This window comes from Periplaneta americana, chromosome 4, assembly GCF_040183065.1.
Source record: "Periplaneta americana isolate PAMFEO1 chromosome 4, P.americana_PAMFEO1_priV1, whole genome shotgun sequence".
Classification (NCBI taxonomy): domain Eukaryota; kingdom Metazoa; phylum Arthropoda; class Insecta; order Blattodea; family Blattidae; genus Periplaneta; species Periplaneta americana.
Genome location: NC_091120.1, coordinates 190,369,817 through 190,394,372, shown reverse-complemented (window position 1 = coordinate 190,394,372; position 24,556 = coordinate 190,369,817). Strand labels below are relative to the sequence as shown.

Sequence of the window (24,556 nt, the reverse complement as noted above, 5' to 3'; positions counted from 1 at the left end):
AATAAGAAATGGAAATGAAACCAATTTTTAGGTTTATGTTGGGGTTTAATAATAATAATAATAATAATAATAATAATAATAATAATAATAATAATAATAATAATAAGGTAAAAAAAAGGTAAAGGTATCCCCGTAACATGCCATGAAGGCACTTGGGGGGCATGGAGGTAGAGCCCCATGCTTTCCATGACTTCGGCACTAGAATGAGGTGGTGTGGTCGGCACCACGCTCTGACCGCCTTTTACCCCCGGGAAAGACCCGGTACTCAATTTTATAGGAGGCTGAGTGAACCTCGGGGCCGTTCTGAAAGTTTGGCAACGAGAAAAAATCCTGTCACCACCTGGGATCGAACCCCGGACCTTCCAGTCCGTAGCCAGCAGCTCTACCAACTGAGCTACCCGGCCGCCCAATAATAATAATAATAATAATAATAATAATAATAATAATACATTCATGAGATCTCAGTGATACCAGCTTGCCAAAAGTTAGGAGTCGCAAATGCAGAACCTGTCACCTCCAGGTCCGATTCCAGTAGGTGTCGGTTACCTTGCAGCGTGAGGGCAACGGTTTGATATTCAGCAGGGCGCGCGGGGATCTTGTGGTTTGCTAGGAATTCTGCCGGGTCTGGTTCCAGCGAAGCCAGAGAGCTAGAGGGGGAGGCAGTTCCAACGATCCAACGCTGTAATTTCCCAAGGTACTTAGAGGGGAAATTAGGAGCTTCATGTAGCGAGAAACACTCTTTATACACGAGTTTTACTTTATAAAAGATCTTTACGCTAATTCTGAGACACTCGATTTTTACCTTTACATTTTACGAACTATAGAAAGAGTAGAGGCATGCTGCAAAAAATCAATGTCTACATTTTCACGGTAATGACCTTTTCCAATATACCTGATAGCGAAAAAGTGGTTTCTAGCTTATTGTCTGTCTTCGTAGCATTTTTAATCATTCGACTAGACATGTGGTTAACTGAAACAAGTTTAATGATCATAAAAATATTTTTGAAGACATTTTGTCGTTAATTGCCACCATTTTCTCTATAACTGTTATTTTTAAATCTTATCGGACTTTCATGAAGCATATAAAAATATTTTTGAAGACATTTTGTCGTTAATTGACACCATTTTCTCTATAACTGTTATTTTTAAATCTTATCGGACTTTCATGAAGCATATACAATACAATACTTACAATACTCTGTAGGGTGACGGATTTTTCCATTTCATGTTTTGTTTGCTTCTTTTCGCCTTGTCTCTAAAAATTTCATGGACAATACCGACTGAAAATCGTTGACATAGATCATAATGTCCCCCAATGTTCGGACTAGTTACAGCCACGATAAAAAATACATGGGATTTATTCTATTCCTATACACGCTACACTTCAAGGAACTGTTTTTAGTTTCACCGTAAAATTTATGGAAAACGTTAAAAAAAATGGCAAAGTAGACAATAATTATATTATGTAATATTAAATTGAAATATACATTTTCACCAAAACTATTGAAATATACACAATATATAAAATAAAACTGCAAATACAGCTTGCGACTTTTCGTTAACATAAAACCACAATTCAAGTCACACTGAGTTGTGTGCACTCAATGTTGGTTGCTTGACTGTTGTGAGCCGACTTTGAGGTCTGTGGATATAAAGGGAGAAATTGAGTTGGGTGTGGTTCCTGAGTAGTTCAGTTGGTAGAGCCTTGGCGCGTTCAGCCAAAGGTCCCAGGTTCGATACACGGCCCCGGAACAATTTTTCCCTTGAAATTATTCATAAAATAAAACTGATCTTATTCGATTATTCTTCGCTCGAAACTCGAAAATATATGAGTAGGCCCACAGCTTAAAGTATTAAAAAACATACATTTCCACGCAAATCCTCAGTTCATTCATGACGTTAGACAATTCATGATAGGTTACTTTTTGGCGAGGTTTAGTGTAAGAATTTGGAAATCTGTCAGCAGTTTACGTTGGTACTCCCGATTGTTATTGTATGTTTTACCTGTTGCAGAAGGTAGTGCTATGAGAGAATTCAGACAGTGGAAATTTTATTTTGTTAGGCCTACTCTGCAAATGCAAGTAATCTGTAAGAATATCCGTGAGTAATTTGACAAATGTCTACGTAAAGTAGCGATTTTTTGTGTATAATGAGAAGTTATGTCGTTTAATGGCACCCATTACTTATATTTGCTACCATTCTGGGAAGTACCAGGCTAGTCTCTTGTTATAAAATTTATCTGTTACGTAACGCCGCGCCAATCTGTGTGGCCACTAGCGTGAAGGAAACATTCGCCATGGAGACGGCGGAAGTGAAGTCACACGGCTCCAACGGTTGCCATTGCCATATCCGCCCCAGCGCGGGTATTCCAGAATATTTCCAACATCCGTTTCTCCAGTTCTGTATTAAATTGCTTACCACAAGTTAAATAAGAAGCGCTTACAGAACCGACCAAAATTTTGTGAAGTTGGTGGATTCTGCTATACAGAGAATGTTACAAACTTTTGATAGTAACAAAGGAGATAGTAAGAGTCTGCTACTGTAAGATCTGCTGATCAAGTTTCTGTGTGTGATCTAGAGAGAGAATCGCAATCTTAATTTTATTAATGAATGCTGCTTTTTACACAGAACATGCAATAGGATTGGCTTTGGGTCTACGTATAGATAGACGTATAGCCTAGTTATGTATAATTTGAAGGTAGAAAAAGAAAGAAAGAAAAAAGAAGAGAGGTGAAAAAAGAGAATAGATGAAATAAGAAAAGAACAGAAGAAATAAAAAGAAGAGGAGAGCAGAAGAGAAAAAGAAGAGGAAGAAATGAGAAAAGAAGAGCAGAGGAGCTGAAAATAAGAAAAGAAGAGAAGATAAAGATGAGAAGAACAGAAGAAAAGAGAACGAGAAGAAGAAAGAAAGAAGGAAAAAGAGATGGGAAATAAGACGAGAAGAAAAGAGAAAAGAAGAAAAGGCGAAAAGAGGAAAGGAAGGTTAGAAAAAGAAGAGAACAGAGAGAAGATAAGAAAAAAGCACGAGAGAAGAAAGGAGAAGACGAGGAGAAAGAAGAGAAGAATAAGGAGGGGAAAAGAGTATAAAGGAACAGAATAAGAGCAGAATCGAAAAGAGAAAAGAGAAGAAAATAGATAAGAGAAAAAGGCGAATAAATGAGAAAAGATTGGAAATGAAACGAGAAGAGGAGAAGAAAAGGCGAAAGGAGAAAAGAAAGGTTAGATAAGAAAACAGCACTAGAGAAGAATGGAGAAGACGAGGAGAAAGAAGAGAAGAAAAAGGAGGGGATAAGAGTATAAAAGAACAGAATAAAAGCAGAAAGCGAAAAGAGATAAAAAGGAGAAAAAATATGAGAGAAAAAGACGAGGAAAGGAGAAACAGGGTAGAAATAATATGAGAAGGGGGAAAAAAGACAAGAACAGACGGCGTAAAGAGAAGAGAAGAGAGGAGAGGTGAGGTGAGGTGAGGTGAGGAGAGGAGTGGGAAGGGGAGGGGAGGGGGAGGGGGAGGGGAGGGGAGAAGAGAAGAGAAGAGAAGAGAAGAGAAGAGAAGAGAAGAGAAGAGAAGAGAAGAGAAGAGAAGTAAATAGTAGATAAAGAGATAAAAAGTAGAAGAAACTAACGGAAAGAGAATGTAAAAAGACGAAGGTGGTGAGAAGTTTGGAAGACGAGAACAAGAGAAGAGTGAAGAATAAAGTAAAAGAAAGGAAGAAATACGAAAAAGAGAAGAGAAGAAGAATAAGAAGAAAAGAAGAGGATAAGCAGACAGCGAGAAAAAGAGAAAACAGTTGGTTCTTTCATTTGAATGACACGTACGTAACTGCTTTCACTTACCGAGATGTGACAATCCGGAGACATCTGAATCTGAAACATAAGAAACGTAATTATTAATTGCTGACCGATATTAATATTTAACACATAATAATCATAGATAATTAAATAAATAAATAATTAATTAAGTAAAATAATTAAATAAATAGATAATTTAACGTAATTTAATTTAATAGTCTGAACCAATATTTTCTGTTTGCCTTACGACACAGAATACTTCACAATAAAATTTTAATGAAAAAGTATATAAGCAGATTTCAATCAAAAGAGATTAAGACATAAGAAAAAAAAATAAAACCTAGCACAATTTAAATTGAGTGTACACCATAAAGATGCTACCGAAATATCGCTAAATAAATACTTGAATAATTGAATAATTAAATATTTAAATAATTAATTAAATAAGGAAGTAAAAGCAAATAAATAAGTAAAAGAAAATATATAAATAATAAATAAATAAGTAAATAAATAACTAAACAAGTAAATATATATGTATATATACATAAATAAATAAGTACATACATAAATAAATGAATGCATAAATAAATAAGTAATAAATAAATATAATGAATAATTAAACAAATAAGTAAGTAAATAAGTAAATAAATAATAAATAAATTAACAAATAAATAAATAAATGAATAAATAAATAATAAATAAATAATAAATAAATAAATAAATAAATAAGCGTAATGAATAATTAATCAAATAAGAAAAATAAATAAGTAAATAAATAATTAGATAAATAAATAAATAATTTATCTAATTATTTATTTATTAAAGGCTGCACGCATTTTATACTTCACCTGACATAATTAGGACCATAAAATCTAGACGTTTGAGATGGGCAGGGCATGTAGCACGTATGGGCGAATTCAGAAATGCATATAGAGTGTTAGTTGGGAGGCCGGAGGGCAAAAGACCTTTGGGGAGGCCGAGACGTAGATGGGAAGATAATATTAAAATGGATTTGAGGGAGGTAGGATATGATGGTAGAGAGAGGATTAATCTTGCTCAGGATAGGGACCGATGGCGGGCTTATGTGAGGGCGACAATGAACCTCCGGGTACCTTAAAAGCCAGTAAGTAAGTAAGTAAATAAATAATAAATAAATAAAATGAAGGGAAAAATCTAGGCGAAATTGAGAAGACGATGACAAGGGTTATTGGAGAAATAAATAATATTGAAAACATGTGTGCATCATGATGATCTTTGAAGAACGTTATTAAATTAACAACGTGTCTATGTATATAAAGAATTTATTGGTGGTATTTTGGTAACCGACATAATTAGATTCTAATTGCACGACCCTCTCTAAGGAATCAATTAATACTCGCTTACCCGTTCTCGGAATATCTTATGAACACACACTGCAGCATATGACAGCGCTCGATACGATATGATGAAGCTTGTGACAAACCACTTATCCCTTACATAAGCAGGGAACTCTTGTCAATATTGGCTGAAATGCATGCAATCAAAATTTACATACAATTGCAATAGATACGCACTTAAAATAGTCCTTTGTATGCGCCTAATGTACTTGAAATTTGATGTAACAAAATCGTTGGAGCACTATTCAATCAGTTGACGTCATAAGCAGCGTTGTCAAGGGAACAATGCTTGCTACACAAATGTTGTCCTTCACAGGCGTGTCTCCGGTAACGAATGAGGTTCAAACTTCCCTTCAAGTGAAGTCGTGGAAATAAATATACCTACGACTTGCAGTATGAAATTTACTTAGAAAGGAAAGAAAATTAAGACCTCTAGAAGAGAAATTGTTTCACGTAAGATATTAACAGTAACAAATTTATTGTTACATAGCTTACAGTAAAAATTCTGGAAAAATTGACAGACCAGTTCAAAAAGAAAACAACTCAAAATTTAAAGTTTTGATAAAACTGCATTTTAAAGTCTCATGTTGCTGTGAAAAATCCAAGGATCGCTGAAATAACTTTAAATTATTTTAATGATGTTTCTTATATATTAGCCTGTAAGTTCCAATTACGATTTGTTAATTGGATTTCTTTACAGCAACATTAAACTTTGAACTGGGATTACCTCAAAATTTTAACTATTGAGTTGTTTTCCTTTGAACTGGTCCTTCGAAATATCACTTTGAATTTTCATCTATAATATGAAACATATATTGAATGATTCTTGTTTGTTTGTTTGTTTGTTTGTTTGTTTGTTGGTTGGTTGGAATTAGTTGTCAGTGGCGTAGCATGAAATTTTGAGCAGGGGAAGCTAACTCAAGTTGTCTTTCATGCAATATGAGAAAACGTATTACAAAGATACAGTCTTAAAATAAATAGTAGTCAATGTCAAGTCAGCAGTCGAAGATTGGTTGGAACATCGTAAGTAACACCAATAAGGCATGACCTCAAATGATACGTAGTAAAATATGATTTCACGGTTTACACATATCTCTAACAAATAGACGCGTATACGTATAACATTAGCTCACTCCCTGTCATGCTTAGAGAAATCACAGTATTAGTATCATTACGTAAGTATGCGTCTGTCTTTTGGTTGTGTCCTTCATTGACAGCGAGGGAGTCGGTCATTTGTTTTTTAAATCACACCTTTGTTCGTAAGTCAGTCTTGATAATACAAATTGTCCTAAAAAATTCAAGTAAATTAGTGTCAGGAACTGTTATTTCACTCATTATTTATTATATCAGCTACAATGCACACTAACACTTCAACTGAACACAACTGACGAAAAGGGATAACTCGGAAACTACTTATTTTCAATGTTAAAGCTAGTTTCTTGCGAGCCTTGCGACTAGGGTAGTTTAGTTAGAAAGGGATGGAAAATCTGCGGGGTGGATTACACAGAAGAAACCAGTCTGCTTGGAAGCTGGTGTGTGAAGGCTTCTTGTTTACTGCTGCATCACAAATCATCCTGAGCTGCCGCATCACAATATTTAACGCGTAAATATAAATTCTATTAAAATTAATAAATAATTTTCTCCATAAACTTTAGGTTTATTATGAAATTATTATTAAATGGGGAAGCTAAGCTTTTTAGCTTACACTGACGCTACGCCACTGCTAGTTGTGTCTTTCGGTTTTTAGATACAATGCAGTTTTCTGAGATGACAGTACTTATGACATAAGAAGACGTGTTACATGCATTTCCTCTTCCCAGAAGTCAGTTTGAGAAAGAGTGTGAAGATGACTGGCATTGAAGTCATGTCCAGTAGCCAATTTTATTTCATTTCGTTTATCATATTCCATAGACCCTACATCTTACATCAACATTGTGGTTTTGAGTTGTGGAATAAGTCAAAAGTTATAACTTACGAAAAGATACAATTTCCAAGCATAAACAATTCAGCAGTTGAGTAGGAGGTTTGAATATGTAAAAATCCTGTTATGAACATTTCCTATTGGTCCCTCAAAGCTTTAAGGGGTTAAGTAGAGCTTACAGCAGTAAATTGATTGGAAATAGTCAACATTCTTTTCCCTCCATTACTGTATCTTGTAAAATAATGAAAATTGGTATGTGTAAAACACTATCCTTCTGCTATATATAAAAAAAGTATTTTTACGATTTAAAATAAATATTCATTTTTTTTTTTCAAAATTCAAATTTCACTGTGCAGTGATGAAGCGTTTCCCTCATAACTCATAAACTTGTTAACTTTTTCATGTTCTCTCTCTTTTATTTTATTGCTGAAACTCATGTTTACAATATCATGATCTTTCAACTACACTCCTTAATAAACAATTTTTTTTTATTTTGTGTTGGATATTTGACCATTTTTTTAAAATAAATTTATTTTTCATCAGACAATCTATCAAAGGGAGAGAAGTGATTTTGCATCATATTGCAGATATGACATGCATAAATACACACAAAAAATTTCATCACAGCATGTTGGATACTTTTTGAGTTACGAGGGAAACGCTTCATCACTGCACAGTGAACTTTGAATTTTGAAAAAAATAGAAACATATTTTTTAATCGTAAAAATATCTTTATCATATAGCAGAAGGACAGTGTTTTACACATACTAATTTTCATTATTGTACAAGATAGAATTATGGAGGGGAAAAAAAAGTTAAATATTTCCAAAATTTTACTCCTTTAATCTGTACCTAACCCCTTAAGATAATCAGGCAATGTATTGAAGACATAATACATTAAAAGTGAACACCTTTTTTGTAACAGCTGAAGCTAACAGGGCGTAGCTGGAGATCTGATTTGTGTCTCGTATTAAAATTTTGAATGTTGTTATTAGTAAAAAAGTATCTTGCTTTCCAACAAAAAACATCATCAGGGAAATAATGTATTCACAAGGTAAGATCAAAATTTATACATTTTGGAAAATCTTTTATAATAATTATGCCCTTTTATGAAGACTCTTCATTATCCTTAGGGCTTTCTTTTGTGAGAACAAAAATGTGTTTGACTTCAGAAGAGTTTCCCCAAAATATAATCCATACTTTAATAATATTCAAGATTGGAATGTCATTGGACTTATGTTTGGTGCGCGAGGAACAATTCCCAAATTTACATTAGAGGTCCTCAGAAAATGAAGGGTTCCTGATAAGACTCTTCAGACAATTGCATCAACCATTTTAAAATCTTCATTGAACATCATCAATCACCATCTCTATTCATCTTTATAATATTCAATGTATATTATTTATTTTCAATAAATTTTTATCGTTTTGATAGCCGCCACATCTTGTCGCAGAATATTCTTTTTTAAAATTGCATTATGCATTAAAAAAAAACATTTTCTTTTTTTTTTTTATTTGAATTGATTAGGATGCCTATATTTTAAATCCAAGATTTGGACGGCTATCATTTCGAAAGAAAGAAAGTACGGTATGCAAAATATGGAATTTTAAATGCGTTTATATCGCAATTAGAAGACAAGGATTTTATAACAGGCGTAACTCAATGTAGAAGTAACGCACGAACTTTATATAAACGTTGCTTGGTAACCATATTTTTTTTGTCTCATGTATAGTCTTTAAAATTCTAGAACTAATTTAGTTACACCCTGTATGTGAATTTATATTTTTAAGCACTATGTGATTAAAAGCGATGAAAGAACAAGGTTTTAGAGTAAGATAATACATTTAAACCGTGTCTAATTCACCTATTCGTCTCGGTTGCTACATAAAATGTACTTACTATGTGCGCGTCTTTATAAAATAAAGTGAATAAACACTACATCAACTCCGCAAGACTACTCTATATTAAGAACAGCCAATTAGATGTCTGACGTTTATGTCTTTCAGAGCGGTAATTACTGCAACGAACACTAAGAAGTTGTTACGACTTCAATTAAAATGATTTTGCTACGTTTACTGAAGAAAACCTCTCACCAGAACAAATGCAGCGACCCATTGGAAGAACTGGAGGAAATTATTAGTTAACAGTTCCGAAAATAGAGCATATCTAGATGATAACAGATGATCTGAGAAGTTTTTTTTTTAAATAATGGTTTTCTCAACAGGCAGAAAGGTGATTTGTGGAGCCAGGCTGCAATTCGATTATATTTTGATGCATTTCAGCGATCAGACATACAAGTTCTTTCTTATTCTGTATGGTTCAAACCAGAATATTTTTAATAGCAGTGCTGCCAGAATAACAACCTATGTTTTCTAAGAAATAAAGAGTGATTGCGGATAGCAATACATTAAGCATGAGTATTCATTAGTTTTCAGTCTGCTGTTCAAATCACATTATAGGCCTAAGTAACTAGTGGCTTGTGCAGCAAATGCTGCAAACTAAGTTTATTAGACATTAAAATAAACATTTTTCAGATTTATTTTCAATGAAAAATACCAGTCGTTTTGAAAGTTATTTGCTTCCATAATAATGAAACATATTCCCTCTGAATGGCTTTTATGCCAAATACTTTTTCTTGAACCTGTGTATCCTATGTATCTTGAGTTTCAACGCGAAAACGCAAGTAACAATGTCAGAGCGATCAGTGGGTTTTTCATGTGGGAGTAAAGCAATAGCTATTTCAGGTCATTGTGAATTGTAAAAGTCAGGTTTGCTATGCTTTCGAAGAATAGACGTAGCATCTTGGTATAGCTGCTGCATGTAGAGCTTGAAATGTAGAGGGTAAAATCATTTTATCCTGCTAAGAGATCTTGCTGAAATGATCGAGAGACTACAAAATTTTGTAGGCCTCTTATTTTATCAGTAAGTAATACCGTCTTTCCTCAGGAACTGTAATTTTTGCGCTCTCTTGAGCCAATACCGAAGAGAATGATGCATATAAGTATTTACACCACACCGCCGTTAAGTATATGAAAAAGACCCAACCCCCACTTGATTAATAACTAAAATAGTATTTGATTTATAATAATCATATTATTATCTTTCTTGATATATGATTATGTCTCGTGACCAGAATATTGTACGAAATGGAACTATACAAATTGGAGATTTATCCTTCGAAGAGGTGGAAAAATTCAAATATCTTGGAGCAACAGTAACAAATATAAATGACACTCGGGAGGAAATTAAACGCAGAATAAATATAGGAAATGCCTGTTATTAATCGGTTGAGAAGCTTTTGTCATCTAGTCTTCTGTCAAAAAGTCTGAAAGTTAGAATGTATAAAACAGTTATGTTACCGGTTGTTCTGTATGGTTGTGAAACTTGGACTCTCACTTTGAGAGAGGAACAGAGATTAAGGGTGTTTGAGAATAAGGTGCTTAGGAAAAATATTTGAGGCTAAGAGGGATGAAGTTACAGGAGAATGGAGGAAGTTACACAACGCAGAGCTGCACGCATTGTATACTTCACCTGACATAATTAGGAACATAAAATCCAGACGTTTGAGATGGGCAGGACATGTAGCACGTATGGGCGAATCCATAAATGCATATAGAGTGTTAGTTGGGAGGCCGAGACGTAGATGGGAAGATAATATTAAAATGGATTTGAGGGAGGTAGGATATGATGGTAGAGACTGGATTAATCTTGCACAGGATAGGGACCAATGGCGGGCTTAAGTGAGGGTGGCAATGAACCTACGGGTTCCTTAAAAGCCAGTAAGTAAGTAAGTATTATCTTTCTTGATGTTCTCAAGTAAGGAGACAGACACGTTCTTTCTGATATTAAAACTGTGAAAATTTTCTGTTCTAGCAAACCACGAGTGACCCACAATGAAGACATTACGCCATATCTGAATGCAGTGACACAACTGCGTGTATCAGTCAAGCCGAGTCTGATTCACGCGCGTGTACGTCACGCGGCAGTCACGGACCTCGTCCCTGCCAACGGCGCCAGGCTGGCGGCGCGTGTACCTACGGCACCGGGTATCGAACCCAGAATCATGTGCATAGGTGAATCCTTCAACAGGATCTTGTCACTTTGCTACTAGATACTTAAGGAATAACAACTTTATCTTCAACTGTACTCTCGTATCTTGTTTCAGTTGATCTTTGAGGTCATATCAGCCCCTGCAGGTTAGGTGTCATGCAATGCAGCAAACTATACTGATGTCAGTTCACTATGTAATCGAGGACAGTGTTTCAACACTCGCTTCGTGGAGAAACTAAAATTTTCAGGAGAGACGAAAAAGTAATTTAATTATTCATTTTTTAGTAGGTTATTTTACTACGCTGTATCAACATCTCAGGTTATTTAGCGTCTGAATGATATGAAGGTGATAATGCCGGTGAAATGAGTCTGGGTTCCAGCACCGAACGTTACCTCATATTGGGTTGAGGAAAAACCCCGGAAAAAACCTCAACCAAGCAACTTGCTCCGACTGGAAATCGAACCCGGGCCACCTGGTTTCGCGAGCAGACGCGCTAGCCGTTACTCCACGGGTTTGGACCTTTAATTACTCATAAAGTATAAGGAGCCACACTCTATTTTTTTTTTAGTTTCAATATACGCTTTAGACATAAATCAGATTTCAAAAATCTACTTTAAGAATTCAACTAGTGAGAAAATTGAAATATAGGTAACAGATTCCGCAAAACTGGCTTCTAAAAGAACTGAAATATTTCGTAAATCACAGCAAATTTTAAGGACTGAAGGCAAATGACACTCGAGACGAAATTAAACGCAGAATAAATGTGGGAAATGGCTGTTGTTATTCAGTTGAGAAGCTTTCATTCAGTCTACTCTAAAAAAAATTGAAAATTAGAATTTATGGAACATTTATATTACCGGTTGTTCTGTATGGTTGTGAAACTTGGACTCTCACTTTGAGAGAGGAACAAAGATTAAACATTTTCGAGAATAAGGTGCTTAGGAAACTATTTGGGGCTAGAAGAGATGAAGTTACAGGAGAATGGAGAAAGTTACACAACGCAGAACTGGACGCATTGTATTTTTCACCTGACATAATTAGGATAATTAAATTCAGACGTTTGAGATGGGCAGGGAATGTAGCACTTATAGGTGAATACAGAAATGCATCTAGAGTGTTAGTTGGAAGACCGGAGGGAAAAAGATCTTTGGAGAGGTCGAGACGTAGATGAGAGGATAATATTAAAATGGATTTGAAGGAGATGGGATATGATGCTAGGGACTGGATTAATCTTGCTTAGGTTAGGGACCGATGGCGGACGCAAATGAACCTCCGGGTTCTTTAAAAGTCACTTGCAAGTAAGTAAGAAGGTAAATGGGATTTTAAATATGGAAATATAATATGAAGTTTTTACCTGCTTTGATGATATCTGGTAACAGTTGGCAACATTGAAAAGACGGCCATATTAATTTTTTGGAACTAATATTATGTAAACCCTATTATAAGTACAGAATCTTAATCCATTTGTTGGGCTGCAACTTTTTTTTAAATTTATTGATCGATCAGCGCATTTAGCGCTATACAGATCATTTCTAAAAATATAAATACAATATATAACACTGAATTGAGGGCAGCCTAGATTGGACTCCTCAATGAACAAAAATAATTGTTAATAAATAATTATTTACATAGGTTGGTGTGATGATAAATTTTGATTATAATATGAGATCCATTGGAAGTTGGCTTTTGATTCTGGTGGGAAATGTGGACTTCCTTCCGAGAGAGTAGTGGATGGCGCCTGGAACATTTTCTAGGTTGTTATAGAACTTCTTAGCTTGTGAATGAATAAACTGTTTGATTGTGTCAATACCAGTTTCTCTGTGTAGTTGGCTGTTACGGACAAACCAAGGAGAATTGAGTGAAATTCGTAGGACTTTATTTTGAAATGACTGGGCTGCAACTTAGGAAGTTACACAAAATAAAGCCCTATTCACTGTTATTTCTTAATACAATTATAAATGTAACGTATTATCATTAGGATGAGTAAACAGCAATTATAACGCGAAATGTGATTTTTCAGCATTCCTAATTTGCTAGCATAAATTAACGGAAAAGAATGGTATAAAAAGCCGTGATGAGATATTAACATTATCTAAATCTTATGAAAGTTAGGGGAGAGTCGGGTAGTATCGGACATCGGGTAATATCGGACAGTGAGTTTCTTTCATCTACCACAAGATGATTAGTACCTGATTGACATGGTTACGTTTCTGTGATGTCGCATAGAGAAACGTAACCATGTCATTCATATACTACAATATGGTGGTAGATGAAAGAAACGCACTGTCCGATATTACCCGATGTCCGATACTACCCGACTCTCCCCTACATATACTCTACCTCATACAGTAGATCCATATTGATATCAATAAATTCGTGATACATGCGTTAAACTTGCAACCATGCTCAGAAGTGAAAGCAATCCCCAACACCGCAGCTTTTTATGGCATTTCTTGTTGTACACGCTCGTTGTTGTATTTCTTTCCCTTGTTATGAAGAAGGCCTGAAGCATACAAGGGTCGGGGCTGCAACAACAACCCCAAACCACCCCACCATCTTGACGAATCCCGAAATGGTGCGTTCTTTGTCATGACGGTCACAACTTTGAATGTCTGTGAACATTCGGCAACGCTGCTTTTTAAGATTTTCAGAATAGACTGGTCACTCCATTGTTTACTGAAAGATAGTAACGGCCGGTTTTCAGTAATCATCATCAGGGAATTTGAGGAATGTCCGAATAACAAATGTTTAAAAGGATCGCCAAAGGGTGTGTTTTGATTTGATTCAGTTCAGTAATTAGCATACCAATATTGTGGTGTACAGATTCAAAACAAAATAAATATTTTAACATATGTGGATAAGATGATCTTATTTGAAAAGAATTCAGTAAAGAAATCAGAAACCTAAGTAAAACCAGTCTAGTATATAGTCATGAAGCTCAATACGTAGTAAATATGCACCCATAGATAGTTGCTAACCACTAGGATCGCTAATATCGCCTCATTACAGACAATGTGAAATAGTACTGGCACAATCAATAGTTCCTAGCACCCTCACAACTCAAGCTTCGTTACTGTATATACTAGACTGTGGTAAAACCGTGTATGACTCCATGTAGCATCCTGGGGTTTATTGAGCCTCTAGCAAAAATGAGTGCCAGGGGAGTTTCCTTTGGGGGTAAAGGCGGCGGGCACATAGGACTGACATACCTTCTGCCATTAAGATGGTTTATACATTTCACCTCAGCTGTGAGCATGCCCTTTGCTTAATTAACAATATCTAATTAATTTTACACAGATCAGAAAAATATTGTACAATAATAGGGCATTACATAGGCTTACAGTATTATTATTATTATTGTTATTATTATTATTATTATTATTATTATTATTATTATTATTATTTAAATGTATTGTGAATAAAATGGAAATAATATTTGCATATGTTTTTCTAAGAGCGTTATGTAACTTTCTTCATTCTCCTGTAACTTCATCTCTCTTAGCCCCAAATATTTTCCTAAGCACCTTATTCTCAAACACCCTTAAGCTCTGTTCCTCTCTCAAAGTGAGAATTCAAGTTTCACAGCCATACAGAATTACCGGTAGTATAACTGATGGTCCTCCAGCTTGGGGGTTGGACGAAGAGCTACTGTTCTCCAACCAGGAGATCAACCGTGAAAGGAATGTGCTTACTATTGCGACATCTATTGGAGCGAAGTAGATATATAATATTACCGTTATAACGTCTGTTTAAAAACCATGCGCTCTCCTGCATATGTTATTTCCTGTATGGAGATATTAAAAGACCAGGAGATTAACAGTGATCTAATTTTGTAACTAGGGTAGTATAAACATGTGTGTATCAATGTTATTGTTTGTGCTGTGAGAGCGAGCCAATAGAGATATGAGTACCCACGTGTGTGACCTTATGACATCTTATGACATCAACATTCATTCACAGCATTACTCCCCTTCGTCTCATCCGGCGGAGACTTTCTCGTGGTTGGAGCACAGTAGCTACCCATCATCGTAACACCCTGTTACGAAACCCCAAAATAAGCCTCGGAATGGGATTGATTCTATGGTAAGGTTATGAGATTTGGTACTTGGAATGTCACAAGTCTTTATAGAACAGGAGGCAACACTAGTAGCAAAAGAACTAGCTAGCTTAAAGAATAGACTGTGTGGGAGTACAGGAGGTTAGGTTATGTGGGAATGGCGAGATTACTTGTACTATGGGGAAGGAAATAACTACCACCAATTAGGAACAGGATTCTTTATTCAGAACAGAATAAAATCAGCAGTAAAAAAGGTCGAATTTATCAGTGACAGGTTATCGTACTTAGTACTTCAGGGTAAACGGTGCGTTATCGTAGTTATAAATGCTCACACCTCTACAGGAGAGAAAGACGACCATATAAAGGACAGCATTTATGAGGAATAATAATAATAATAATAATAATAATAATAATAATAATAATAATGGATATACAGGGACATCATTTTTATTTTTACTTGCATTTTTATTGTACCTGCATTTCTGAATGTACTTCACTCCCACCCCTTCACTAATGTCCTTGCTCCCGTCAGACACACAAACTTACGGCCGCTGTTGCATTCGAAGTCTTCAAGCAGTGAAGTAAACACTGCAGTGTATAGTGTGTTTCAGAAATATGATTGCGTTTTCTATAGAAGAAAGAACCTATATTAATAATATCGTACTAAAAAATTATATTCAAGAAACGATAAATTCAATTTCAGAGAATATGCTTCAAAATGTTTTCAATAATATGCGTACTGAATTGAAGCCTGCATTGTAATGAACGGCAACCATTTTCAGCAACTTGTTTAAAAATTCAGATTAGCTTTTTTTGAAATGAGGTGGCTAGAAGCAAAGGAATGCTAGTGACATTTGTAATAATATGAGTTAAGTGCATCCAGTGTAAGCAAAAGTGTCTAAAATTTTAATATTTTAATCGCATCACATATTAAAATTTAAATAAAAAATTTCACAGATTTTACGAAAGATTAAATATTTAAACCCCATTTTCTCAAAAGTAACTTAAGTGCACTTACAGCCCTTTACTTATGACCCCCTCAATTTAAATGCACTCTCTATATTGTATGTTAACATCAATAATTAATATGCTAAATGAAGCAGACATTACATAACGAACATAGCCGCCTGAAAAGTTGAGTTTTTGAAAAAAAATGTTACTACTCTATTGTATTTTGATAAATTCCGTAAAAGTGATGATCAAACTGAAAATCGTAATATCGTATTTCCCTACAACATAAATGGATACACTACTTTTCTCTCCTCCTATAGCTAGTAAAATGATTTGTTTACATATTGCACTAGTAACATCAAACTCCTGTAATGGAAGGGGGAAACAATGTTTCCGAGTATAGCCAGGTTAATGTTAAAAATGTTGGTAAAAATAAAGTGATGTCCCTGTACAATAATTTTACTGCATGAATATAAAAGGCTCCAGGGGAAAAAGAGAGAATAACAACTTTGTCTCTACTTCACAGAACGTTTCTTTCAAAACGCACGAAAAATAAACACAGAAATCAATAGCTGAACAAAAACTGCGAAACAGTGCAAAACATATTCAGCTGTGTAGAAAACGTGTTCGCATTGCATTGTTTGCCGATGCTTGAGGGGTTTTCTTGCAGCTGTAACCCTCTTATACCTGTGCAAGAATTCTCAGACACAAGAACCACTTTCTCACACAGCAATCTAATTCTCACCTCCAGCAACTTTGCATGCAACATTCAAATATTCCGAGAAACGGTTTTTTTTTTTTTCACATATTAAACTCGATTAAATGTTTGGAATAAATCAACGTACTGTCTATAGATATTTAAAAACCTGAATGTTAAGCAGGAGACCTTGAGGGGTAAAGAAATCTCGCGTGTGCGGTGCTAATACCTCTTTGTTCCACATGGGAGACTCAGTTGTCATGGAGACTCCAGCCCAACACAAGCGTCTAGTCGCCACATGAAGTTTCAACCCATTTAAACAATCACCTGCATACAGAACCTCCAGACATCATGTGAGACGGTCGTTGCACCCTTCCCTGAGGAGTAATTCCAGTTGCAGTACTCCAATAACCGATTTTATGGTAGAAAGGGTAAAGTTCTTGCTCATGGGTATAAAACATAGCTGGAGGACGTAGAGGATACACGAACAGCGGGCCAAGTTCCGATAGCAGTGTTGTCAGATTTAAAAAAAAAATTAGAGATCATGTAAATAACACGTTTCACTTTACAACCTCTATTTTACACAATATCTATAGTCCGGGTCAGCTTACTTAATACCGTAAGGGTAAAGCCTAACCATTTTCCCCCTATTACTACATATGCTAGTGGATTATAGTGATTTTCTAGCTCTCAGGTTGAATTTTCTTTTACCAACTTCGTTTCGAATTTCGGGTACTGACAAATACTACAACTGGCAATTATTTTCTAACTGTTATGTTGGCAGCAATAACTTCGGTTTCCAGTAAACTGATGTAAATTCTATGTATTTTAAAGTGGTGATCTGTTTTCGGAATGCGTACTAATCATTTCACGTGATCAAACTACATTTTTAGGTTAGGTCTTGTGAATCGTAAACTTATTATTATTATTATTATTATTATTATTATTATTATTATTATTATTATTATTATTATTTCTGTACCTATCATTGCGATTTTCTCTCTTTGGTGATCAGGGGTTGGCCAATCTGTTACATATGTGATCAGGGCTTGGCCAATCTTTTACATATGTGATCAGGGGTTGGCCAGTCTGTTACATATGTGATCAGGGGTTGACCAATCTGTTGCATATGTGATCAGGGGTTGGCCAATCTGTTACATATGTGATCAGGGCTTGGCCAATCTTTTACATATGTGATCAGGGGTTGGCCAGTCTGTTACATATGTGATCAGGGGTTGACCAATCTGTTGCATATGTGATCAGGGGTTGGCCAATCTGTTACATATGTGATCAGGAGTTGGCCAATCTGTTACATATGTGATCAGGGGTTGGCCAATTTGTTACATATATGATCAGGAGTTGGGCAATCTGTTACATATGTGATCAGGGGTTGGCCAATCTGTTACATATTGATCAGGGGTTGGCTAATCTGTTACATATATGATCAGGGCTTGGCCAATCTTTTACATATGTGATCAGGAGTTGACCAGTCTGTTACATGTGACCGGGGGTTGGCCAATCTGTTACATATGTGATCAGGAGTTGGCCAATCTGTTACATATGTGATCAGGGGTTAGCCAATCTGTTACATATGTGATCAGGGGTTAGCCAATCTGTTACATAATTATGTGATTAGGGGTTGAGCAATCTGTTACATATGTGATCGGGGGTTGGTCAATCTGGTACATATGTGATCAGGGGTTAGCCAATCTGTTACATATGTGATCAGGGGTTAGCCAATCTGTTACATATGTGATCAGGGGTTAGCCAATCTGTTACATAATTATGTGATTAGGGGTTGACCAATCTGTTATATATGTGATCGGGGGTTGGTCAATCTGGTACATATGTGATTAGGGATTGGCCAATCTGTTACATATGTGATCAAGGGTTAGCCAATCTGTTACATATGTGATCAGGGGTTGGCCAATCTGTTACATATGTGATCAGGGGTTGGCCAATCTGTTACATATGTGATCAGGGGTTACTCAATCTGTTACATATGTGATCAGGGGTTAGTCAATCTGTTACATATGTGATCAGGGGTTGGCCAATCTGTTACATAATTATGTGATTAGGGGTTGACCAATCTGTTACATATGTGATCGGGGGTTGGTCAATCTGGTACATATGTGATTAGGGATTGGCCAATCTGTTACATATGTGATCAGGGGTTAGCCAATCTGTCACATAATTATGTGATTAGGGGTTGACCAATCTGTTACATATGTGATCGGGGTTGGTCAATCTGGTACATATGTGATCAGGGGTTAGCCAATCTGTTACATATGTGATCAGGGGTTAGCCAATCTGTTACATAATTATGTGATTAGGGGTTGACCAATCTGTTACATATGTGATCGGGGGTTGGTCAATCTGGTACATATGTGATTAGGGATTGGCCAATCTGTTACATATGTGATCAGGGGTTAGCCAATCTGTTACATAATTATGTGATTAGGGGTTGACCAATCTGTTACATATGTGATCGGGGGTTGGTCAATCTGGTACATATGTGATTAGGGATTGGCCAATCTGTTACGTATGTGATCAGGGGTTAGCCAATCTGTTACATAATTATGTGATTAGGGGTTGACCAATCTGTTACATATGTGATCGGGGGTTGGTCAATCTGGTACATACGTGATTAGGGATTGGCCAATCTGTTACATATGTGATCAGGGGTTAGCCAATCTGTTACATAATTATGTGATTAGGGGTTGACCAATCTGTTACATATGTGATCGGGGGTTGGTCAATCTGGTACATATGTGATTAGAGATTGGCCAATCTGTTACATATGTGATCAGGGGTTAGCCAATCTGTTACATAATTATGTGATTAGGGATTGGCCAATCTGTTACATATGTGATCAGGGGTTAGCCAATCTGTTACATAATTATGTGATTAGGGGTTGACCAATCTGTTACATATGTGATCGGGGGGTTGGTCAATCTGGTACATAATTATGTGATTAGGGGTTGACCAATCTGTTACATATGTGATCAGGGGTTAGCCAATCTGTTACATAATTATGTGATTAGGGGTTGACCAATCTGTTACATATGTGATCAGGGGTTAGCCAATCTGTTACATAATTATGTGATTAGGGATTGGCCAATCTGTTACATATGTGATCAGGGGTTAGCTAATCTGTTACATAATTATGTGATTAGGGGTTGACCAATCTGTTACATATGTGATCGGGGGGTTGGTCAATCTGGTACATATGTGATTAGGGATTGGCCAATCTGTTACATATGTGATCAGGGGTTGGCATAGGGTGACCAGAACGTCCTCTTTTGTCCGGACATGTCCTCCTTTTTAGGTCTTTGTCTAGGGTCCGGGTGGATTAAAAAAATCAAGAAATGTCCTCCTTTTCGTAACTTGTATGCCTTACATTTTGAAATTATCTGATTTGACGCTTTTTTCGAGTAATTTGTCTGTAGGTGACAGCAGCATCGATGGAATATACTCTTTGCCAACGATCATAACTGTCTTTCCCCTACTTATTATGGTCGTTTTCATGTGTAATAAACTGTAAAATAATTTTATAGGTTTTATCAGAAGTATGCCCTAATAAAATAGATTTTGACATCATTTAAAATATAATATAGGCCTAAGCCTTAATTTAAATAGATATTTTATCTTCTCTTGAATATTATAGCTACCTTGACTTTCACATTTTAACAGTAAAATCATTATTATTATTATTATTATTATTATTATTATTATTATTATTATTATTATTATCATCATTAAGTTTTATCATAATTATTTTGTAATAAAGTAGATATTAACATACTTTTGAGTATGATATAAGCTTTAAATCTGTACTGTAAATATTTTGTAATAAAATAGATATTGACGTAATTTAAAGTATAATATAGGCCTAAGCCTAAATCTAAGTACATATTTTCTGTCCTCCTTTTTGAAGCTTTGTGTCCTCTTTTTTTATTGATGTTAATCTGGTCACCCTAGGTTGGCCAGTCTGTTACATATGTGATCAGGTGTTGGCCAATTTGTTACATATGTGATCAGGTGTTGGCCAATTTGTTATATATGTGATCAGGGGTTGGCCAATCTGTTATATATGTGATCAGGAGTTGGTCAATTTGTTATATATGTGATCAGGAGTTGGCCAATCTGTTACATATGCGATTAGGGGTTGGGCAATCTGTTACATATGTGATCAGGAGTTGGCCAATCTGTTACATATGTGATTAGGGGTTGGGCAATCTGTTACATATGTGATCAGAGGTTGGCCAATTTGTTACACATGTGATCAGGGTTCCATTCACAACAGCTTCCGACTGGACTCCATTGCCAGGATTCTGATACCTTCCTGCGCCATACAGCATATCTCACAGTCAACTGTCGAGAACAGGTTAACATGATAGTAACGCAGAATTGACATTATACGATGTATATTGATTGATGGGGCGAGCATGACTTGCCAACACAATAACACAGTATTGACAGCTTTGCAAATACTTAAAAATCTGGATTATCGCATATAAAAGTCTGCTAATGTATGGACATCAGAGAGAAGTGTGTCGACATGCCAGAGATTAAACACTTGAACAGTTTCTGATCAATGAAGATAATACTCAACATTTTGCGGACTATCCAAGGTCAATTTTATTATACAACGTACTGTTACATTTTTATAGCTAAAGAGTACATTTCGATTCTAGTAAATAGTGAAATGACTATTCATTCACACATAAAAGGAACGTGTTGCTGATAAATCACAAAAAGATAACATTATGTGGAAAAGAATAATAATAATGATAATCATAATAACAATAATAATAACCAAGTTCAGGAGAATTGCAACTAAGAGGCAGAAAAAATATTTTAAGGAATAAAAAAAATATCGTATCTTAAAATCTTGAATTGCGCATTACGTCTTTATTCTTAGTATGTAGGTAAAGATATGAGCCGCTCAGGGCAGAAGTGGTGTAAGTCAAAAATGGGTAATGAGTGGGGCTAGGATTTTGATGACCTATAAATCATGAAATGTTAAATGTCATGTTTTATTTAACGACTCTCGCAACTGCAGAGGTTATATCAGCGTCGCCGGATGTGCCGGAATTTTGTCCCGCAGGAGTTCTTTTACATGCCAGTTAATATACTGACATGAGCCCGTCGCATTTAAGCACACTTAAATGCCATCGACCTGACCCGGGATCGAACCCGCAACCTTGGGCACAGAAGGCCAGCGCTATACCAACTCGCCAACCAGGTCGACTATAAATCATGAAAAAAGTCTTAAAAACAATGCATTTATGACCTAAAAATCTTTCAAAAATGCCCTTAAAATGCCCTAAAAATTTATCTTACATAATTGGCTTAGTAAGAAAAGAGGTTTTGTACTACTTAATATTTAGTAATTAAATTAAATTCTAGTACCAACATTTAAGTTTATTTAATTTTACATAACTTTTTCTCAGTGGTACACTTTAATGAATTATTTTACCTGATGTAGTTTCTATGTAGTCCACCACAAGGCCACTTTTATCCGGAACTAGCAGGTATAGAGGAGTCTACGAGTATATTGAAGGGGTGCTTGGACTGATCCATTACATGGGGTGTACTACGTTAAAATGGCAATATTTGTGTAGGAAAACGATTAAAATATTATACAAAATAATGGGTATTAATGGACAAAATATGTAGAGAAAATATCAAAGGAAATAAACATTATTTTACATCAACAGTAGGGATTTATGGCCAAAATTAAGTGAAAATGCCCAAAAAATGACCAAATAAAACAAAAAATGGTCTTATGAGTTGAAACACGCAAAAATGCAAAAAAATGCCCTAACATATATGTCTTAAAACACTCAGTTTATCACATAACATATAAATACTAAAGCAGCTATGTTTCTGGCTTACTGGCTATTTTGCGCTGTATTTTACAGAATTTTTACTTTAAACCTCATTACTCAATTTTGACTTGCACCACTTCTGCTCTGAACGGCTCATATATTTAAGGATGTAATAAATACTACCACAAGCAAAATGAGTACACAATGAATGAATGATAAAATGGAGAGGAAAACAATAACAATTGAAATGTATTTGATCGCGACATCCTTTCAAGGGAATTTGTGGCTGAGAGGAGTGAGTTCCAAGCCCGTTAGGCACTATCTCACTCCTATTTTCGCCGTTCCGTTTGGAGGAACATTAAGCAATTTTGAAGGAAGGAAACACTATCCAATACTGAAATTATGATTTAAGTGTTCTTATGCAAATCAATATTTCAGGTATAACTCCCTGTAAAGTTGATTTGAATAATTTCGAGGGAAACACCGATCCAATTTTTCCCTCTATATCCACAGACCTCAAAGTGGGCTGACAACCGTCAAGCAACCAACTTCGAGTGCACACTAACTCCGTGTGACTTTAAATTGTGGTTTTCTGTTAACGAACAGTGACGTGTATTATGCAAATCAATATTTCAGGTATAACTCCCTGTAAAGTTGATTTGAATAATTTCGAGGGAAAATTGGATCGGTGTCGGTTAGAGTTCCCGGGTAGCTCAGTGGTAGAGCGTTGGTACGTCAAACCAAAGGTCCCGGGTTCGATACCCGGCTCCGGAACAATTTTTCCCTCGAAATTATTTAAGTGTTCTTAGTTTCTAAGGTCCAGTTTAGATGTTTTTAGGTACAACAGCATTGACATATATGACTCTTATGACCAAGATTCGGAAAATTATCTAAGAAATGATGAGTTTAGAAGTAAGGAAAAAATAAGTAAAACTCTATAAATCCGGTCTCTAGTAGTAGTAGTAGTACTAGTAGTAGTAGTAGTAGTAATGTAGTAGTAATAGTAGTAATAGAATAGTAATAGTAATAGTAGTGGTAGTAGTAATGTAGTAGTAATAACAATAATAGTAATAGCAGTACTAATGTAGTAGTAATAGTAATAATAATAATGGTAGTAGTAGTAGTAATGTAGTAGTAATAGTAATAATAGTAGTCGTAGTAATAGTAGTAGTAGTACTAGTAGTAGTAGTAGTAGTAGTAATGTAGTAGTAATAACAATAATAGTAATAGCAGTACTAATGTAGTAGTAATAGTAATAATAATAATGGTAGTAGTAGTAGTAATGTAGTAGTAATAATAGTAGTAGTAGTAGTAATAGTAATAATAATAATAATAATAATAATAATAATAGTAATAATAGTAATAATAATAATAATAGTACTAGTAGTAGTAATGTAGTAGTAATAGTAATAATAATAGTAGTAGTAGTGGTAATAGTAATAATAGTAATAATAGTAGTCGTAGTAATAGTAGTAGTAGTAGAAGTAATGTAGTAGTAATAGTAATAATAATAGTAGTAGTAATAACAGTAGTAGTAATGTAGTAGTAATAGTAACAGTAGTAGTAATGTAGTAGTAATAATAATAGTACTAATAGTAACAGTAGTAGTAATGTAGTAGTAATAGTAACAGTAGTAGTAATGTAGTAGTAATAATAATAGTAATAGTAGTAGTAGTAGTAGTAGTAGTGGTAATAGTAGTAGTAGTAACAGTAATAATAGTAGTAGTAGTAATAGTAATAATAATAGTATAGTAATGTAGTAGTTGTAGTAGTAGTAGTAGTAGTAATAGTAACAGTAGTAGTAATGTAGTAGTAATAGTAACAGTAGTAGTAATGTAGTAGTAATAATAATAATAATAGTAATAGTAGTAGTAGTAGT

At 35.2% G+C, this 24,556-nt stretch overlaps 1 protein-coding gene and 1 non-coding gene across 2 annotated transcripts in view; one reads left to right on the top strand and one right to left on the bottom strand.

Annotated features, from left to right (window-relative positions):
* The window catches only part of LOC138698540 (uncharacterized), a 791,920-nt gene that overhangs the window by 366,036 nt on the left and 401,328 nt on the right, over window positions 1–24,556 (bottom strand). Inside the window, exon 4 of the mRNA XM_069824545.1 lies at window positions 3,835–3,864. Coding sequence (XP_069680646.1) covers window positions 3,835–3,864 — 30 coding nt within the window. The remainder of the gene's footprint in view (window positions 1–3,834; window positions 3,865–24,556) is intronic.
* On the top strand, window positions 23,380–23,451 carry TRNAD-GUC (transfer RNA aspartic acid (anticodon GUC)). Its single transcript has one exon. It is a non-coding gene; the product is annotated as a tRNA-Asp (tRNA).